General features: G+C 49.1%; 1 protein-coding gene across 3 annotated transcripts in view; it reads left to right on the forward strand.

The window, feature by feature from the left end:
- Positions 1-20,086, forward strand: part of Tead4 (TEA domain transcription factor 4) — a 77,832-nt gene that overhangs the window by 19,708 nt on the left and 38,038 nt on the right. For all 3 annotated transcript variants that reach the window (XM_075982667.1, XM_075982668.1, XM_075982669.1), the window contains exon 2: positions 9,538-9,792. In XM_075982667.1, coding sequence (XP_075838782.1) covers positions 9,538-9,792 — 255 coding nt within the window. The remainder of the gene's footprint in view (positions 1-9,537; positions 9,793-20,086) is intronic.

Here is a 20,086-nt window from a genome sequence, read left to right on the forward strand (position 1 = left end):
AGAATCTACAGATGCTCTGAGATCACGGGTATTCTTGAGAAGATGACCGCACAGACAAACCTGAAGACTGGTTATGAGGACTGAGTTGATCTTTCTAGATAACTCTGGCCTCTCACCCTGCACACACCAGACGGAAGGGCCTTGCAGGCAGGACCATGTCTCGCTTGGGTTTGTCGCCAGTGCCTGCCATGTAGTGTATGCTCATACCACTTGTTTCTCTGTAGCCAAGGATGACCTTGAGTTCCTTCTTCTCCTGCCTCCTCTCCAGGCCTTTCCTCACAGAATCCTGAATAAGTCATAGGAAGGCAATGGACTGGAACACAGACCTGAGGAGGCCTGCAACTAGGAAGAGGGAGATTTCCCTGGCTTTCCCTGGCTGGGACCTGCTCTTCTCCCTCCTGGGGGTACATCCCCTCTAGTCGCTGAGCCGGATCCAGGCTGTGCTAACTGCAAGGCGGAAAGCCCAGGGCTCAGATTCCAGTCCAGCCTCAATCAATTCTGTGGTCATTTGATGGTCACTTCCCCTCTTAGGGTTTCAATGTCCTCACCTGATTCTTGACAACTCCAGGTCCCCTCTGCAGGTCTGTTTCTTCTCACATAAAGCTTGGCGACCAGCATCTCCCTACTAGGGCTTCTTCAGAGGCTGAGGGAGCAGCAGAGCCCTTTCCCATGTCAACTAAAAACCACAGCTCTCATCTTAAAGGGAATAAGAGAGAGCTTAGTGACCATGGCTCAGGAACACAGATATAAGTTTCCCTGAATTCTGTGTTCTGATGTGGAAGCAATTTCACATGTTTTCTATACTTTTATAGAACAAAGAAAATCACAAGTCAGGGCGTGTTTGAAACGCATTGGTGGGTGCATCACAGAGGCGGGTACAATGAAATAGGGTTGGGGGAGCTGCTCTGTGATGGTGCTCTTAGCTTGTGGATTGGCAGACGCTAGTCTTCTGCTAAGTTAATGCTTCTAGAAGGTTTCTCTTTATTATCACAAATCGTTAGTTCAGATACGGGAGGGGGGGGGGGCAAGGCATGACTGCTCCAGAAGGCTAGAATGAGACCAAAATAATTAGTCTCTGAACCTACAAAATTCCGATCGCTCCACTAATGAATCAGCCCATCAGTCTCTGCAGACACAGAAACTCCTTCCAGGAGTGGTTTTTGTCCACAGCCAGACACAGCGTCTTTTTTATACTGAAAAAGACCAGGACAAGCCCACTTGGCAGAGAGAGACTTGTCTAGCCCCTTTAGTGGGCCACCCTTCTCACACCTGATTTACTTCCCTGCTGCCATGGTCAGACCTCATCCCCTTCCACTTAGTGACTTTCTGTGAGGAAGAGCCTCTGAGCCTGCAGCCTAGGCAGCCACTCACTGGCTGTGAGACCTGAGCACAGCATTGCACCATAAAGTGTCTCAGTTTCTCCAGCTGTGTGAGGGGCTGGACCTTACTAGCTCAGAGGGGGTATCGGGGTGAGGGAAGATGTAATCAAGTATGTAGTCCAGTCTTGGCAGCGAGTGGGTCTGGGAAATGGTTCCCTGTGGTGTCAGTTTTAAGGTCATTCACTCTCAGGGCAGAGTGTGGCCCTCAGTGTCCTAGGCACCTTCTGCAGACACCAGTTCTTCAGGTTCCTCTGCCACGTGTACTGGGGACAGAGTCATGCCGGGAGACTGGGTAGTCACTCTCTAACCTGGCACTGATCTACTCTCACCCAGACCGCCTCCTCTCTGGCCTAGAGTTATTGCTGAGCTTGAGGACCAAAGGCGGCAGGCAGAGGCCTCACCTGCCAAAGCCAAGGGTGGTGTGTTAGTGTGTGCTACAAGTTGGAGTCAGGGTCGAGGACCTGAGCCTGTGTGTCACACTGGAACTCCTACCGCCTCCACCTTAGCCTGGCTTCCCTTCAGAATAGGATGAGGTGTGTTGATTGACTTCTGGTGGGAGTTTAATTAGGACAGGCCTGCCCTGAGCAGGGAATGAAGCTGGGATTCAGTAGGGGAGGAGGGGGAAGGAGAGGGAAGGAGGAGGAGGAGGAGGAGGAGGAGGAGGAGGAGGAGGAGGAGGAGACCTGGGCTGTGGAGGTGGGTCTCAAACAAGCCTGAGACTTTCTCTTCCGTCTCATTTCCTCCCTCCCTTCTGAAAGTGGCGGATTGATCCCAGCGCCTTGTGTATGCTAGGTGCCAGGTAAGCATGGCATCAGCCTATTTTGGGAGGGGGGTAGGATGGTGGTGGTGGTAGATTGGGTCTTAAAATGTAGCCTAGCCTGCCCTTGAACCTGTGACAGTCCTCCTGCCTCAGCTTTCTGAGTGCAGGTGTTACCAACCTGTATCACTATTATGGGTAATTTTTCTTTTCTTCCACCCCTCACCCCAGACAATGCTTCTCTGTGTTCTCTGGCTATCCTGGAACTCCCTTTGTAGACCAGGCTGGCCTCAAACTCACAGAGATCTGCCTACCTCTGTCTCCCAAGTGTTGGGGTTAAAGGCGTGTGTCACTGACAACCGACCAATTTTTTTTTTTTTTCGAGACAGGGTTTCTCTGTGGCTTTGGAGCCTGTCCTGGAACTAGCTCTGTAGACCAGGCTGGTCTCGAACTCACAGAGATCTGCCTGCCTCTGCCTCCCGAGTGCTGGGATTAAAGGCGTGCGCCACCACCGCCCGGCCCCGACCAATTTTTTAATTTTTATTTTTGAGACAAGGTCTCGCTCCGTATCTGTGGGTGGCCTGGAACTCACTGATAGCCCCAGGCTGGCTTTGAACTTGTGATCTTCCTGCTTCTGCCTCTTTAGTGCTAGAATTATAGGTGTGAGTCACCATGCTTTGTCTAATTTTCTTTCTTTTTGAGATGAGGTCAGAGTAGCGAAGGCTCCAAGCCTCTTCCCTATCCTCCTCCTTGAATGTATCCAGGACTATCTTGTTTTTATAACGCCTCTGGATGAGTGGACTGTGGGCTCAGTGTATAGAGAGCCCAGTCTGGTAGGAATAGCCAGGGCTAGGTAATAGCCAGGAGCCATCGGACTAGGTGAGGCCAGGCCTGTCCCAAATAGTATCTCTCTGGCCGCAGCTGGATTAGATCAAGGCAGAGTATCTGGGGTTCAGTTTGTTATTTCTTGTCTGGGTCATCAAAGCATGCTGAGAGTTCTGCCCGCCTGGAGGAGGATTTCTCTCCTGAAGGGGATTCCCAGCTTGCCCCAACTGTGAATTTCTGCAGCCACTCTGTCGCCTCGTGTGTCCTTAGGTTAGGGTGGATCTCCCGGAAGGAAGTCTTAGGTTTTCTTTTCCTTCCTAGTTTCAGTCACAGGTCAGTCACTGCAAAGCAGGGGCTGTACTAGCGATTGATATCAGAGCCCACAGGCAACGAGGGTCGTGGTGTGGCTGGACCTTTGACCTACACCTCCAAAGCCCATAGAGTCAGTGGCTGGAAAGGAGGCCAGAGGGAACCATTTCTGTCTCTGTGCTCTGAGTGGCCAGAGTCTCTCCTCATTTCTGTGTAACACCAGGCACGTCTTGCAAACATTATGAGTTTCAATTTCTATCACGTCCTGTTTGGCTGGGACCATGGGAGCTGGTTATAGATTACATATTGACATCAGCCCCCAGTGTACAAAGGTCGGCATGTGATTTTTCTGCTTTGCGATGGTGTGGAAGCGAGGCACATTCAATAGAAGCTGTTCTTTGGAACTTGAGTGTTGCCGTTTTCCTGGCTAATGATAAACGCTATGTATTTGTCATGTGGGGCAGCAGCAGCGAGCCGCAGTGTCCGGCCAGCCACTTGGTCGTGGTGTGGTCAGCACGGCTTAGATTTCATGGGATATACAAAGTCATAGTGTCAAAGTATGTAGGCAGGAAGCAGAGGTGCAAGCCTTGCATGCCAGCGCTTGGGCATCAGAGGCAGGATGATCACTATGAGATGGAGGGCAGCCTGATCTACATAGAGGGTTCTAGGCTAGCCAGGGCTACACAGTGAAACCCTAATGTTAGTACTCTTAAGAAAAGCAAAAACGGACATGTCCCACTAAGGGACTGGAGAGATGGCTCAGCAGTTAAGAGCGCTGGCTGCTCTTGCAGAGGACCTGGTTCAGTTCCTGACACCCACAGGGCAGCTCACAACCATCTGTTACTCTGGTTCTGGGGACCCAGTGTCTTCTTTGGACCTTCACAGGCACCAGGCTCACATGTTGTGCGATACCATACATCTAGGATAGCACTGATAGACATAAAATAAAACCTGAAAAAATATTTAATGTCAATAACTATCAGGGAAATAGAAGTTAAAATTGCTTTGAGAATCCATCTCACTCCAATCAGAACGGCTATCATCAAAAAATCAGATGACTAGCCGGGTGGTGGTGGCGCACGCCTTTAATCCCAGCACTCAGGAGGCAGAGGCAGGTGGATCTCTGTGAGTTTGAGGCAGCCTGGTTTACAAAGTGAGTTTCAGGACAGGCTCCAAAGAAAGCTACAGAGAAACCCTGTCTCGAAAAAACCAAAAAATAAAATAAATAAAATAATCGTATGGCTGCAGATGCTGGTGAGGTTCTGGACAAGGGACCCGCTCTTCTTTGTTGGTAGAAGCAGAGATTAAGGTCTCTCAAAGCCCTGAAACTCACGGTCCTTCTGCCTTAGCTCCAGAATCTAACCTACAGGCATGCATCAGTCACCATTCCCTTCTCGGGTGTTATTAGCTGCCTAATAAGTTTTCCAGAATGTATCCCATTGTATGTAGAAGAACATCCATGTTGTGAAATAACAGTGTTATTTGTCCTGGCCTAGAGAAAGGGAGCCTTTGGCAGAGTCAACTCATTAAGAGTAATCCCGACTGCCTAAGTTCCTACCACCAAGCCAGGAGCAGGGCAGACACTAATGTCTGGGTTACAACCGTGTTCTCCAATTTGGGGAACGACAGGCAAGCTCAAGCGAGATCACAGCCCAGGGCTGGCCTGTCACACCAACATGTTGTACTGTGTTGTGTGCTTTGGTGGTTGGGGGAGTGAGGCAGGGCTGAGAGATCTCTGTGGTCATGTGGGAGAGGTCTCAGAGCTACAACCCCAGCTCCCAGCGGCCTGGTTTGGCTGCCTTCTTGGTCAAACTGCCCTCTGCCCACACCGCGCCCCCCAGCAGCAGCTTCTCCATGCTCCTCTTCCGTCTCTTCTTGCAGATTTTCATTGTCTTGTTTCTAGAAGAGCACAGGGCCCTGAGCCTTAGGAAGATCCTAATACAACCCCAATTCCTGATTCTTCTGGAATTTCCTCCATGGCCAGCACCTGTGGGCTTTGGGGTAGAGTGTTCTTTGGGCCTGGTTGTCCCGAGCAGGACATCTGGTGGCTATTGGGTGGGGCCGAGAGAGCTAGAAGCCTCCAGGCCAGGGCCTGGGAGTCAAGCCCGAGATTATTTTTATTTCTCTGGCTACAGCACATGGTCTGGGCAGCCGTGCCCTCTGTTTCGCTCTCTACCTCTCCCCTGGCAGTCCCTGGAGGGTCACTTGGGGGAGGAGCAGGAGGAGTGGAGAACATCTCTGGGCTGGGCTTGACTTACCCCATTCTTCTGGCCACACAGGGCAGGCTTGTGTGGGCAGTTTGCCTAGTAAGGGTGGGAGCGGCCAGCCAGTCACAACAGGGGACCAGGAGGACCACAGCCACACGGGGCCAGGGACAGCTCACTGCAGTAACGAATCCCATGTCCTAGGGCCTTGCGTGACCTGCTGCCCCACTTTCTCTGGGACAGTCCCAATCTTGGGAACATGAAGTTCAGGTCCTCAGAAAACCTCTCCCGTGGCGCAGTCTGGTACAAATGGTCTCTAGCTCTTCCAGGCCTGTTCTTCTGGGCTGTACTGGGCCCAGGTTCAGAGTGTAGGAAAAGGGCAATGTTGAGGAGGGGCGGGGTCCAGAGACTACCTCCTCTGGCAGCGGTGGCAGTGGGTGTTGGCGGGCATCACATGAGAAGGTGCAGGGCCAGCCTTCCTCTCCATCCTGCCCTCCACCCAACTCAGAGCTGTGCTTGCATCAGGTCAATGGAGAAGATGAAGTCCAACACCAAACCTAGTGGGGCCTTATGCCTTAGAAGGTTAATTAATCACAGTCAGATATTAATCTTCATCATTAGGGCTTAAGCTATGTGTACCTGCCAGGCCTGTTCAAGGGTTCAGATCTTGCTCTCCAGGCTTGGCGCTTAAGAACAATGGTTACTAAACACAGGGTACTAAGCACTGACTGGGAGGCAAACCCTGTAGCAGACTGGAACCACCCCCATTACCCCTCGCAGGGCGGGGGTGGGGCGTGAAACCCAGAGCCTTGGGCTTGCAAAGTAAGAGCTCTCACCTGAATCAGCTCTCTAGCCCTGTACCTGGGCATTGACCACTGTGGGAACGCTGTCCTCCCTGAGTATTTACAGGGTGTTCTTGGAGGCCCGCGGAGAAATATGGGGTCCACGGACACTGCCTGCACAGGAAGAACTCAGGTCCCTGGATTGTATGGGTGAGGTCCCGAGCAATAATGTGATTTACACAAAGACATATTGTTTGCTGTAGGAGTGAAGTCACCGCACAGCAGGCCACCGTTTACAACACGAAGCCAGAAGAGAAAAACCAAAACCAAAACCAAAAAAAACAGAGCTAACCACCGTGTTAGGGAGCTTGAGAGTCATCTCAGGATCTGCTTGTTAAGGTTTTGTGAAAAACCTTGTAGACGTTTTTTAAATCACAATTTCACTGAATTTGTGTTTTTCTTGTTATTTTTCCCACAAATTAAACATCTTTTTAACTCCGTGTGTAGCGTTGGCTGTCCTGGAACTCCCTGTGTAGCTCAGGCTGGCCTCAAACTTAGAGATCACCTGCTTCTGCCCCGCCCTCACTGGTTTGAAGTCCTCAAAGTGAGCGTCCTTGTTCTTATCTTTAACTTATTGTTCCATTGTTTGAGCCAGAGTCCTCTTTGTGTAAGTTTTCAAAAGATGTCTTGCTCAGACTGAAGAAATCAGTTCCCTTTCATCTCTATCACTTTTGACTATTTATTTATTAAATAGTTATTCTTGTAGAAAGGTCTTAGGTTTTATTGTTTTTTGTATAGCCCTGCTGTTCTGGAACTCTCTCTATAGACCAGCCTGGTCTTGAACTCAGAGATCTGCCTGCCTCTGCCTGCTGAGTGCTGGAATCAAAGGTGTGTGTCACCAACACCATGGTGAAAGACTTGGGTTTTATCAAGTGCATATACTAAATTTATGTTTCAGAAATGTGGTCTCGCTGTTAAGTTAGCTATCCATATCTTCTGTTAGCGCTGGTTGGCATTTAGGGCCTCACATGCTAGGTGGGTTCTTTACCACTGAGCCGTTTGTTGGCCTTAGCTTTGGTGTCCTCAGGTTTCTGCCAGACACTTTGCTCAATCTCTGTGTATTATCTTCTCTTCATGTCAGTAACAGTTTTGCATTTTCCCTATACCTCCTTTATCCCTGTCTTAGTTTCTTGCTGTGATAAAGACCACGGACGAAAGAAACGTGGGGAAGATAGGGTTTGTCTCAGCTTACAGTTTTAGTTCATCATTGAAGGAAGTCGGGGTACGAACTCAAGCAGGAACCAGGAGGCAGAAGGCAGGAACAGAAGCAGGGGCCATGAGGAGGGCTGCTTCTCTGCTTGCTCCACACGGCTTGCTCAGTCTGCTTTCTTATACACCCCAGGGATCCACCTGCCCGGGGGTAGCACCATCCACAGTGGAGTGGGCCTTCCCACATCAATCACTAATCAAGAAAATTCCCCACAGACTTGCCTACAGGCCAGTCTGATGGACTCGTTTTCTCAGCCGGGGTTCCATCTTCTCTGATGTCAACTCGTACTTTGTCAACGCGTATCAAGTTGACAAAAATCTACTATTCAGCACATTTCCTTTTTTTAAAACGTTTATTTTTTTTAATTATATGTAGTTGTGTGTGTCTATGTAGGTGAGTGTAGATATCCACGTGGGTCAGAGGCACTGGATCTCCGGGAGCTGGAGTTGTAGGTAGGCAGTTGTGAGTACCTGGCGTGGAGTTGCTGGGAACTGAACCGGGTTTCTCTGTGAGAGCAGCCTGCACTTTCGTGTGTATGGGTGTTTTGCCTGCATGTGTGTCTGTGTGCTACCTGGGTACCTAGTGACTGTAGAAGCCAGAGGCAAACATCAAATCCCCTGAAACTGGGTTACACACTGTTGTCAGCTGCCATGTGGGTACTGAGACTTGGAACCAGTGATCTTAACCTGAGCCATGGCTCCTTTTAAAAACATCTTATTATTTTTTATTTTAGCCATCTCTCCTTTTAAAGATTTATTTACCATTTGTGCACGTGTTTGTGTGTGTGTGTGTGCATTTGTGTATTATGTGTGAATGTAGGCTGAGAGGTGCTGTGGGACACACTTGGAGATCAGACAACAGCTTTTTCCCTGTCCCTGCCTCCCAAACCATTGTAGGAGTGCTGGGACCACAGGTGTTTACCACAGCCTCCAGCTGTTTTGAGGACCAAACTCAGACCATCTGGCTTATGCAGCAAGTGCCGTTACCCACGTAGCCATCTCTCTGGCTTGAGTCATGTGTCTTGGTCCCAACTGTGTACTTACATCAGGCCACCTGGCTCCCGAGTTTCAAGAATTGTCTTTTTTTTTTTCTTTCAAGGATTGTCCTACCTCTTCCTCTTGCTTCCAGTGGGAGCGCTGTGATTATAGGCAACCTTCATTGTATCTTATTTCTAAGAATGTATTGCCTTCTATGTGTATAACCGTACTGTCTTTTTTCTCTCTATGTCTGGCTTGCTTTACTTAACATAATGTTGTCAACCCTCATCCTTGTTGTAGTCTGTGGCAGGGTTACCTTCTTTTTAGTGCTAATCGTACCCACACCAAGTTCTGTGTTCATGTACAGATGAATGCACGATGCCCTTCATTCTTTGCCTGTTGCGAATAGTGCGGCCATGAACATGTCTCTTGGAGCTTCTGCTTTTAATTCTTTAGAGTATATATCAAGAAGCAGGACTAGTAGATCACATTATTATTGTTGTTGATTCAATAATTATTATTTATTAATTTATTGTTTATTATTAATAATTTTAAATTATTATTATTATTATTGGTAGTGCTGAAGCTAGAACCCTGAAGCACACTCAACAAACCCTCTATCGTTGGGCTCCACCCCCTGGCCTTCATTTAAATTTTTGAAGATTTTGCATACTGTTCTCATGGTGTTTGCACTGTTTCACCTATTCCATAATATTTAAGATCCTTTTTGCCTAGTGTTCATTTGGTGTCAGATTAAATCTGTCACTGTGTCTTCGTCCCCCTACTTCCCAGTCCTGGGTGTGTTCTTAGAGGTATAATTAGAGGGGTCTTTTGTGCTTATTGGGCCGTTTGGACGCTTGGTCTGCTGAAGGGAAACAACCAGTTCGAGCCTCCCTGACTCCGGAACTCCTAGACCTTTTAATTTGTTCCCCCGAGTAACTGGTTTGGTACTGGCGCACTCTCTGGGCGTCCTGTGTCCTGCAGCCTTTACAGTTCTTCCACCTCTTACCTTTGCCTTGTTTCGGCTCTAACAGGTCCAACGGGCGCTCCTCCAAGCCGAGCCTTGGAGGGCAAGGCCGGCATCATTACCTCCAACGAGTGGAGCTCTCCGGACTCCCCCGAGGGGAGCAGCATCTCTGGGGGCAGCCAGGCACTGGACAAGCCCATCGACAATGATGCAGAGGGTGTGTGGAGTCCCGATATCGAGCAAAGCTTCCAGGAGGCATTGGCCATTTACCCACCCTGCGGCCGCCGCAAAATCATCCTGTCGGACGAAGGCAAGATGTACGGTAAGACGCCTGTCAGAGCTGGGCAGAAGCTGGCCTTGTAGTTCAGCAGAAAGCGTACAGTAACCTTGGGTTCCCTTCAAATGACCTCTTGTGCCTTCTACTAGGTGTTCAGCACTTCCTTCTGTTCTGAAGGAAGCACCTGAGTGAGAGAAGCTTGGGTGGGGGTGGGGGAATCTGCTGAGAAGACTGCATGCTAGTAGAAAAAATTTTTCCTGTTTGTTTGTTTGCCTTGGTTTTTCTGAAACTCTTTGTAGACTGGGCTGATCTAGAACTCCACGAGATCCTTCCACCTCTGCCTCCCAAATACTGGGATTAAAGGTGTGTGCCTCTGCTGCCTGTCTGAAAATTTTATGAAGATCATTGTGGGTAGAATAGACTATCTCCACAGGGCAGGCTAAAAATTCCCTCCCCCTCTTTCCCTTTTCCTCCCTCCCTCTCTCCCTCAGCCCTTTTCCCTCTTCCCTCCCCGTCACGTGCACACACACGCACACACATACACACACATCGTCATCATGAACAAATGCTTGTTCTCCATGCTGTCATCCTTGGATAGAAAGAGTGACAAGAACTGGGCACTTCACTTGGGAGTGTCGCTCAATGGTAGAGTGCGCCTCACGGCAGGAACCGCCCTGCGTTTAATCCCCAGTACCACAGAAATAAGGGAATAAAAGGGAAGGGAAGATGAAGGGATTCTTTTGGGATAGGATTCCCCCCCTCCTCCCTTGCTCCAACTCCCTCCTTCGTGTATCCAGTACATGCCAAGCATTGTGGGTGTCAGGTGTGGGTACAGCAGGTGCGGTCCGTGTATGCAGACTGGGGACGTGAACACACACGCACAGCTAACTGTTCTCTAAGGCAGGCTGTGAGGATCCACCTCCTCCAGCTTCTTGAGTGACGTGGGTGTGGAACACCACATTGAGCAGTCACGCGAGAGGACCAGCAGCCTGTGTGAGGCATATTGACTTTTGGAGGAGAGGATTCTGGGAAAGTAAAAGCTGGACCAAAACTGCACAGCTGTTGCAAGGTCTGGGTCTGGCTTCATTCAGGTATCTTCTCCCGCAGGAAACACATAGTATGTTGACGGGTGGATACCCAAAGGTTTGAGAAGGCCTCTTTAACTGGCGTGCATGCCTCAGACATGAAGGTGCTATGTGGACATACCGCTTAATTAAAAATCCATTACATTTATTTTTATGTGTATGTGTGTGTGCCTGAGTACATATCGGTGCACCACATGCGTGCAGTGCCCATGGAGGTCAGAAGAGACATTTGATCCCCTGGAACTGGAGTTACCAATGGTTGTGAGCTGCCGTGTGGGTGCTGGAAACCAAACCTGGGTCCTCCACAGGAACAGTAAGTGCTCTTAAGCACCGAGCCATCTCTCCAGCCTTCCTCTTGCCTTCTTAAAAAGAAACTAGTCATTGGGTCTAGGGTATGTCTTAGTCCAACATGACCTCAGCTTCACTAATGTACCCACAAAACCCTGTTTCTAAACTAGCTCCTGGGCTGTGGTGTGTTCAGTGGTGGAGTGCTGGCTCAGCATACATAGGCCCTGGTCCCATCTCCAGCATCACACACTACAAAGTGGGCCTGTGCTGAAGTTGCAGATTGTAGTTCTAGGGGGTCACTCTTTAGTGTTCCTCAGTGTTCCTAAACCGAAATCCAGCCACGCCCCTGGGAGGCTATAGAGCCTCATAGCTAGCTCGTCTTTTTTTTTTTTTTTTTTTTTTTTTTCCGAGACAGGGCTTCTCCGTAGCTTTTGGTTCCTGTTCTGGAACTAGCTCTTGTAGACCAGGCTGGCCTCGAACTCACAGAGATCCGCCTGCCTCTGCCTCCTGAGTGCTTGGGATTAAAGGCGTGTGCCACCACCGCCCGGCTATAGCTTGTCTTTTTTAACATATAGTCTTTCCCTCGAGACCAAAGAAAGCCTTTCCTTCCTTTTCCTTTGGAAAAGTAAGAACCTTTCACGTCATATCCACCCCCTTCTCCACTCCTCAGACTGTTAAAACTGCTCCCTCTGTGCCCCTCAGTGCCCAGAGTCTTTCAGATACTGTTAGGATGGCAACCCCTGCCCTGAGCGCTTCCTCAGGGGAACTTCCTAGAGGAGAAAGCTGACCTATGGAGCACCCATAAGATGCCAGCTGGGGGCGGTGTGTTCCGTGGGGCATCTTCCTACGGCTGCTCCAGGACCATGAGCTCCTTGGGTGGAGAGCAAGCTAGACGCGATCATCAGCTAGGGGTGATGGTGGGGAAGGGCAGGAGGTGTGCTGAGGTGGGGGGAGATAGCATGGCTGTAGAGTTCCGTCAGCACCCTACTGGGGTAGCACAAATAATAAACACCCAGAGATAGATATTGGGGTTCAATCTGAAGATCAGAAAAGCAAGCAGCCAGCCACTGGCTCTTACCTGCACCTCAGACCAAAATGGTGAGCCTGCCTCCATGAATCCTCAGAATGAGACTGAACTGAGAGCTGTTTCCTCCTGTCTTTTTTTTTTTTTTTTAAATATTTATTGATTTATTATATATACAATATTCTGTCTGTGTGTATGTCTGCAGGCCAGAAGAGGGCACCAGACCTCATTACAGATGGTTGTGAGCCACCATGTGGTTGCTGGGAATTGAACTCAGGACCTTTGGAAGAGCAGGCAATGCTCTTAACCTCTGAGCCATCTCTCCAGCCCCTCCTCCTGTCTTATATTCCTCTCTATTGCTGGGATCAAAGGCATGTGCTGCCCGGTTTCTATGGCAAACTAGTGTGGCTGCTGGGACTAAAGGTGTGTACTACCACTGCCTGGTCTGTATGGCTGACCAGTGTGGCTGTCAGATGAAATATCACACATTCAGAGAATATGCAAGGACCCTGAGAAGGAATCACTGTGTAAAGAAGCAGCTGAAGTCCAGGAATCATTCCGCAGAGGGCAGGTGCTGCAGGAACTGAGAAGGCCCTGGGGATAAGCCAGAATGCGCACAATCAGTACACTCAGCCAGGCATGGTGACTGCCATAGGTTTCTGTTGCTGTGATGAAACACCTAGCCAAAAGCAAGTAGGGAAGGGTTAATTCCACTTATATTTTGACATCTCTCACGCAGGGCAAGAACCTAGAGGCAGGAGCAGAGGCCATGGGGGAGTGGCTACTGGCTTGCTCCACACAGCTTGCTCAGTCTGCCTTCTGATAGAACCTAGGACCACCAGGCCAGGGGTGGCCTCACTGACAATGGGCTGGGTCTTTCCCTGTCAGTCACTGATTAAGAAAATACCCTACAGGCTTGCCTGCCTACAGCCCTTTCTTAAGGAGGCATTTTCTCAATTGGTGCTCCCTTCTCTCAGAGGACTCTAGCTTGTGTCAAGTTAGCATAGCAACTAACTGGCACAGTGGCCCGTGCCTGTACCCAGCACTCCAGAGAAGCAGAAGTCTGAGGGCAGCCTAGGCGACACAAGACCCTGTCTGTAAAAAAGAAGGAGCTGTTTCAGAAGACCCAAGTTCGGTTCCCAGCGCCCACATCAGGGAATTCACAGCTACCTGTAATTCTACTTCCAGTGGATCTGAAGCCCTCTTCCGCCCTCCGTGGTACCGGTACACATGGGACACACACACACACACACACACACACACACACACACACACACACACACACACACACGTTTCTTATTTAAAAAACAAGGCCAAGGAGATGGCTCAGCAAGTGAAAAGCATTTGCTGCCACCAACCTGGTGACCCCTCTTTGATCCCTGAAACTCATCTAAAAGGTCACAGAAAGCTGGAGAGATAGCTCAGCTGTTAAGAGCATTGCTGCTCATGTAGAAGACCCAGGATCAGGTCCCAACATTCACATAAACTCTAGCTCCAGGAGACCCAGCACCTCTGCTGACCCCGGTAGTATCAGGCATGCATGCAGTACACATGTAGATCACACACTCATATACATAAAGTAGAAATAGAACAAATCTTTTAAAAATACATTTATATTTATTTATTTTACACCCCAGCTGCAGTTAGCCTTCCTTCCCTCCTCCTAGTCCCTCCCCCATGCACCCCCCCCATCCATTCCTCCTCCATTTCTGTTCAGAAGAGGACAGGCCTTGCTTGGATATGAACAAAACATGGCATATCAAGTTGCAGTAAGACTAAGTACCTCCCCTTTCATTAAAGCTTGGCAAGGTGACTCAGTATGAGGAATAGGGGCCCAGAAGCCAGCAAAAAGAGTCAGAGACAACACTTGTCCCCACTGTTAGGAGTCCCACAAGAAGACCAATCTACATAACTGTCACATATATGCAGAATGCCTAGGTCAGTCCCATGCAGGCTCCCTGGTTGTCTGTTCAGTCTCTGTGAATTCCCGTGAGCTTTTGTTAGCTGATTCTGTAAGTTTTCTTGTGTCTGTGACCCCTCTGGCTTCTATAATCCTTTCTCCCCATCTTCTACAGGATTCCCCAAACTCTGCCTAACGTTTGCCTGTGGGTTCGCATTTGCAAAACAAATCTTTAAAAATAATTAGATGAAAGCCAGGCTGTGGTGGCACATGCCTTTAATCCCAGCACTCGGGAGACAGAGGCAAGTGGATCTCTGTGAGTTCGAGGACAACCTGGTCTACAGAGCTAGTTCCAGGATAGCCAGAGCAGTTACACAAAGAAACCCTGTGTTGAAAAACAAAACAAAACAAAACAAATGGTCAGATGAACTGGACTACATATGTAATTGCTCGCCTATGGCAAGATGGGGGCAGTCATTCAAAAGCAGAAACAAGAGAGACCCCCCTCCCTCAAAATAGTACCAGTTCCCCAAAACTGCTCTGACTTCTACCTGCATACCAAGGCATGTATGTGCCCACCCTTAAGTCACCCCAGGTCTACATGTATCTGTACCACACCCCAGGCATGCCCATGTATGTGTGTGCATGTATACACACATGGGCTCTCTCACACACACACACACACACATGAACAAAAACACACTAAAGATGAATTTAATTGGCTCTGTGGCCCAGGGTCTTCGGCTGCTGTAGGTTTAGTGACATTGTATAATTCACACTGTTGCTGAGGTCGCCACACTCTTAACTGCAGGAACCGTCATCCCAGAGTGGAGCTCAGTACCCCTTAAACAGTAGTTCCTTATTCTCTTCTTCCTCCTCCTCCTCCTTCCACTTCTCACCCTACTTTCATGTTGCATGTGTCAGAATTTCCATCCATTGCACATAGGTATCATACCTCATCACTTAGCTGATAATTAGATTTCTCTAGTGATTGTGGGTAGCCAATTCTTTCCCTCCTTTACATGTAAAGATGTGGGGGTTAGGAAAATCTCTCAGGTAGTGAGCAGAGCGAGCCTAGCAGCCTCCACCTCTTGCCCTTACTCTGAACTCTGCCTGGCCTTGGGTCAGGTGGGTCAGCCTCTGGACAAGGGGATAGGAGCATCCTGCTCCATCTGATGACTCACCTGGCCTGCTTGAAGGGAGGTCTCTCTGTGCGCCAGACCCTGGCTTACCCTGGTCTCTTTTTACCAGCTTGGGGGCGGCCAGCACAGCTGGGAGGTATAGATAGCTCTGAGCTCACGGCAGTGTGTGGGGCAGGCCCCCAGGGAGACTGACTCAGACCTCCTCTCATCTTCCCTGGGGGACCTGTGGTGCGCTATCTTCACTCCTAGCCAGCTGCCAGCAGGCCCAAGAGCCCTGTCTTTACACTTCCTGCTTGGGGAGATCATCTCCCAAGTGGACCAGCCAGTGGGACCCATCGTCAGCTGACAGCAGATCCTAGAGCTGGGGCAGTGGCCTCAGTGTTTTGAGGACAGGGATTAGGCCTGTTACCAGCTCAGGCCACCGTACACCCGAGCAGAAGCCACCGACCAGAGCCAGGCAGACATGCAGATGACACGCAGAACCGCAACACGGATTAGCACCTGTTATTTCTGAGCCGAGGCACCGATACTTGTTGGCTTTGGCCCCCCGACTTGAACCCTTCTCATCTCTCCTGGACCAGCTCCCATGCCTGGGGTGCTCACCTCCTGCGTACTGCTCTCGGCCTTCACTTTTGCCCTGTCACTGTGTGACCCTCACTCTGTTACTGCCTATCCTCCTCCTTCTGACCTCCTTTGGCCAGCTCGGCCGCTGGGCACTGGGAGCAGAGGTAGGGAGGAAAGAGTCACATTTCTACTCCCTTCCCTTCTTCCTCTTCTTAGCAGCTTTACCAAGCGGCCATCGTTCTTCCTCCTCGCTGAGGCTAGTGGGCTCCTGAATCGTTTGCATCTGTTTTTTCTAGTCCCAGCCTTCACCCACCTGGAGGTGGCTCTGTACAACTGAAGTTTTCTGCCCCTGCTTTCATTCCCTGTCTCTTTTGGTTTCTGTGCTGTATCCTTGGCGTGTTAGTCTTATGAAGCATCCATCTCTAACCTAGCTGGAGTGGGGGTCGGGGGGGGGGTTCTGTCCTCCATGACCCCATGTTAATGAGATAGTCAAGAGAAATACTGTTTGTAAGTGACCCAGACAGGCATGTAGGGTGTAGCCAAGAAACCAGAAAAGGCTGGGTTGTCTTGGACATTTCTGGAAGGAAGTGGAGCCTGATCTGGGGGTGGGGGTGGCAAACATGCTCTAGGCAAAAAAACTGGGGTGCTGCACCAGCTCACAGGTAGGATTTGGCGTGGTGGCTTCTAGAGACCAAAGTGAAGCAGCTAAACAGAACCCTATCAGGAAGATCCTCTCATTTAGAGATGAGTGCTACACCTGTTACAAGGCTAGACCTTGGTAGCCTAGGGCTGGACTGTTGTCAAGACTCTGTTTACTGAGGGATGGGGCAGAGACTGGGAGCTCAGCCTGGTAGACTGGGCACCCTACTCTGTCAATGCCATGACAGTTCCTGGTGTCTTAGTTTGCCGTCCATTGCTGCAGCTAAGCAACTTAGGAAAGGGCTTAGTGGACTTAGAAGTTACGGTCCATCATCAAGAGAAGCCACTGAAGCAGATACCATGGAGGGATGCTGCTTACTGGCTTGCTCCTCGTGGTTTGCTCAGCCTTTTTTTTTTTTTCATACAACTGAGGACCACCAGCCCATGAGTATAGGCCAGTCTTATGGGGGCATTTTTTTTTTCAGTCGCAGTTCCATTTTCCCAGACAACTCTAGCTGTGTCAAGTTGATGAAAAACTAAGGAGAACCTGGGGCTTTTGCCCTTTTCATTGTTACTTTTTGTGTTTCCAGCTCTTCCAATGGTCCTCTGAGGCCACCGCCTTTCTCTGGCTTCTAGAGGCCTATGGAAAAAGATTCTTCTACTTATGCCGCCCCGATGACAGGTGTGATCTGGAGCAAGACTTAACTATGCTAAACAATGTGTTTCTCTTCTGTAGAATGTGTTGGTGATATGGCCAGCTCTGACAGGAGTGTTTTGATTTCCTTTATTTCATGGCAGGAATATGGCTGTTAAGCTGTTTGTATGGACAATGGTCAACACTGTTAAATATATTCACAGCTTTTTATTATCTTTAAAAGTTTGGGGGGCTGGCTCAGTGGGTAAGAGTACTTCCTGTGCAAGGATGAGGATCTGAGTTCAAATTTTAAGCATCTGTGTAAAATGTCACACGTGGCCCCAGTGCCTGGTGGGTAGAGACAGGAGGGTCAACAGAGCTTCCCAGCCTGTCTTCATATCCATTGAGAGACCCTGTCTCCAGGGAGTGAGGTGGGGAGTGATGGAGCAGGACATCTGCCATTCTTGTCTCACCTCTGCGTTTGGATATACACACCCGCATTACATAACACAACATTATTATTTTAAATTACACGTCATTGATTTATTTCGTGTGCTTGTGTGTGTCTATGTGTGCTCATGTGCCATGGCATGCGTGCGGAGGTCTGAGGATAGCTTTCGGCAGTCCATGTTGTATCCATCAAACTATAACTGCTCATTATTTTGGGCCCTGGCAGCCTCTATAACAACATCTTTCTTTCTTTCTTTCTTTCTTTCTTTCTTTCTTTCTTTCTTTCTTTCTTTCTTTTTTATGTCTTTTGAGACAGGGTTTCCCTGTGATCCACCTGCCTCTGCCTCCCGAGTGCTGGGATAAAAGGCATGTTTTATCTATCTTACTTTTTAATCTTTGTGGATTGGCTTCAGAGTGGTAGAATCAATATTTGCTTCAGTGTTTGTGAAGGTTTTGTTTTGGTTTTGTGTCGAGGGTAGAAGACAGGACTTTGTCCTTACGAAACGCATGACCTATCTCTGAGCTACAGCCCTAGCCCAAATGTCTGGCTTGCTAGCCCATCATCGACCAAGGGACTGCTGTGTTTGTGTCTGTTAGGACACTGCCAGTGAGCATTAGTGTGGGGGTGTCTGAGCCCTGCTCTGCAACTCCTTTGGGAATCCAGCAGATGGAGGAAGGAACTGTTGGCCGCTATGGTGATTTTGTGTTTAACTCTTAAAAACAATGTTTAGCTGGGTGTGGTGGCACACGCCTTTAGTCCCAGCACTCAGGAGACAGAGGCAGGAAAATCTCTTAGTTTGAGGTATGCATGGTATCCATATGGATTTCCAGGACAGACAAGGCTACATAATGAAGCCGTGTCTCAAAACAAGCAAGCAAACAAACAAAAATGTTTACTATTATTTTCTTTTCTTTCTTTCTTTCTTTTTTTTTTTGGTTTTTCGAGACAGGGTTTCTCTGGTTTTTGGAGCCTGTCCTGGAACTAGCTCTTGTAGACCAGGCTGGTCTCGAACTCACAGAGATCCACCTGCCTCTGCCTCCCGAGTGCTGGGATTAAAGGCGTGCGCCACCACGGCCCGGCCTATTATTTTCTTTTGCTGTGATGAAAAATAGTCTCACAGAAGCACTTAAAGGAGAAAGTGTATTTGGGCTAAAAGTTCGAAGTTACAGTCCACTGTGGAGGGAAGCCATGAGACCAGGCACTTGGGGCAGCTGGTAACATTGCATCCACAAGTAAGAAGTAGAGTGGTTAACTTTTAAATAAAAAAATTAAGTTTTTATTCTATGTATACGGGTACTTTCTATGTACCACACACATGCCTGTTGCTTATGAAAGCCAGAAGGAGGACATTGGGTCTCCTGGGACTGGAGTTCCAGGTGGTCCTGAGCAAGCACGTGGATGCTGGGAATTGACACTTCATCCTCTGGAAGAACAGAAGTGCTCTTAACTTCTCAGCCATCTCTCCAGGTTTATGTGGGGAGGGGAGCGGCGGCAAGGGGTATGGTGAGAGTATAGTCGGAATTTTCTGTCGTGTCAGACAGCTCCCAAATAACCACACACAGACATATTAATTATGAATGCTTGGTCAATATCTTAGGCTTGTTACTAACTAGTTTTTACAATTTAAATCAACCCATATTTCTTATCTGTGTTTTATCATGAGGCTCCTGGTATCTTTCCTCAGTATGGCATGTTTATCTTGCTTCTGGTGACTCCTCCCTTTATCCCAGTACCACCTCCCTGCCCACAAGCCCTGCCTAACCTCTTCTTGTCTAGCTACTGGGCACTGGGCATTTAGCTCTTTGTTAAACCAATGAGAACAACACATCTTCAAGTGTACAAAAAGGTCACTCCACACAGGGTGACATTCATGTCATGGAACTCTCGTGGCGTTCAGAGGACCGCCTGCAGCTCCCACCGATGGCTGGTTCTCTTCCTCTACCATGTGTGTCCCAGGAACTAAGCTCAGGGTGTCAGTCTTGGCGGCACTACCCTTACCTACTGTCTCACCAGCTCCAAGAGCGACGAATTCTTGTGCTCGGCTTTCCTTCTTTCCATCCATCCAACTCGAAGAATGGTGCTGCCCTTTTAGGGTTGTTCTGTCCAACTCAGTATAATCAAGATAATGCCTTGCAGGCAAGTAATCTAAGTAATCCCTCATGGGTGTGCCTAGAGATTCTAGATCAAGTTGACAGTAGTAACCCATTTCCCATAGTGAATGTGCCACTTTATACCATCCCCACCCCAGCGAGGCAGAAGGTTCCAGTTTTTCCACATGCTTGCCAACCTGGTTATTTTTCCCTTTCTCTTGGTAGCCATGTGAGTAGGTGTGAGGTGGTGTCTTGTAACAGTGATGCTCAGTGATGCTGAATACCTTTTCACATGGATGCTGTCTCCCAGGCAACTGTGATGATGAGTGCCCCCCCCCCCCAGTTAGGAGACTTACTGTGCAGAGAAGATGTAGACCTGAGAGTAGAAGTCCTTTCTCTCCACCAGCTCCATGTTTAATGGGGACTGTGGCACAGAGCTCAACCAAGGAACATGAAGCCCCAAACTGTCACCTGGGGAGTGGAGGTGGGGACAGGCAAGCTCTTGGGGATGCCAGCCAACAA

Source organism: Microtus pennsylvanicus, chromosome 8 (genome assembly GCF_037038515.1).
Source record: "Microtus pennsylvanicus isolate mMicPen1 chromosome 8, mMicPen1.hap1, whole genome shotgun sequence".
Lineage (NCBI taxonomy): Eukaryota > Metazoa > Chordata > Mammalia > Rodentia > Cricetidae > Microtus > Microtus pennsylvanicus.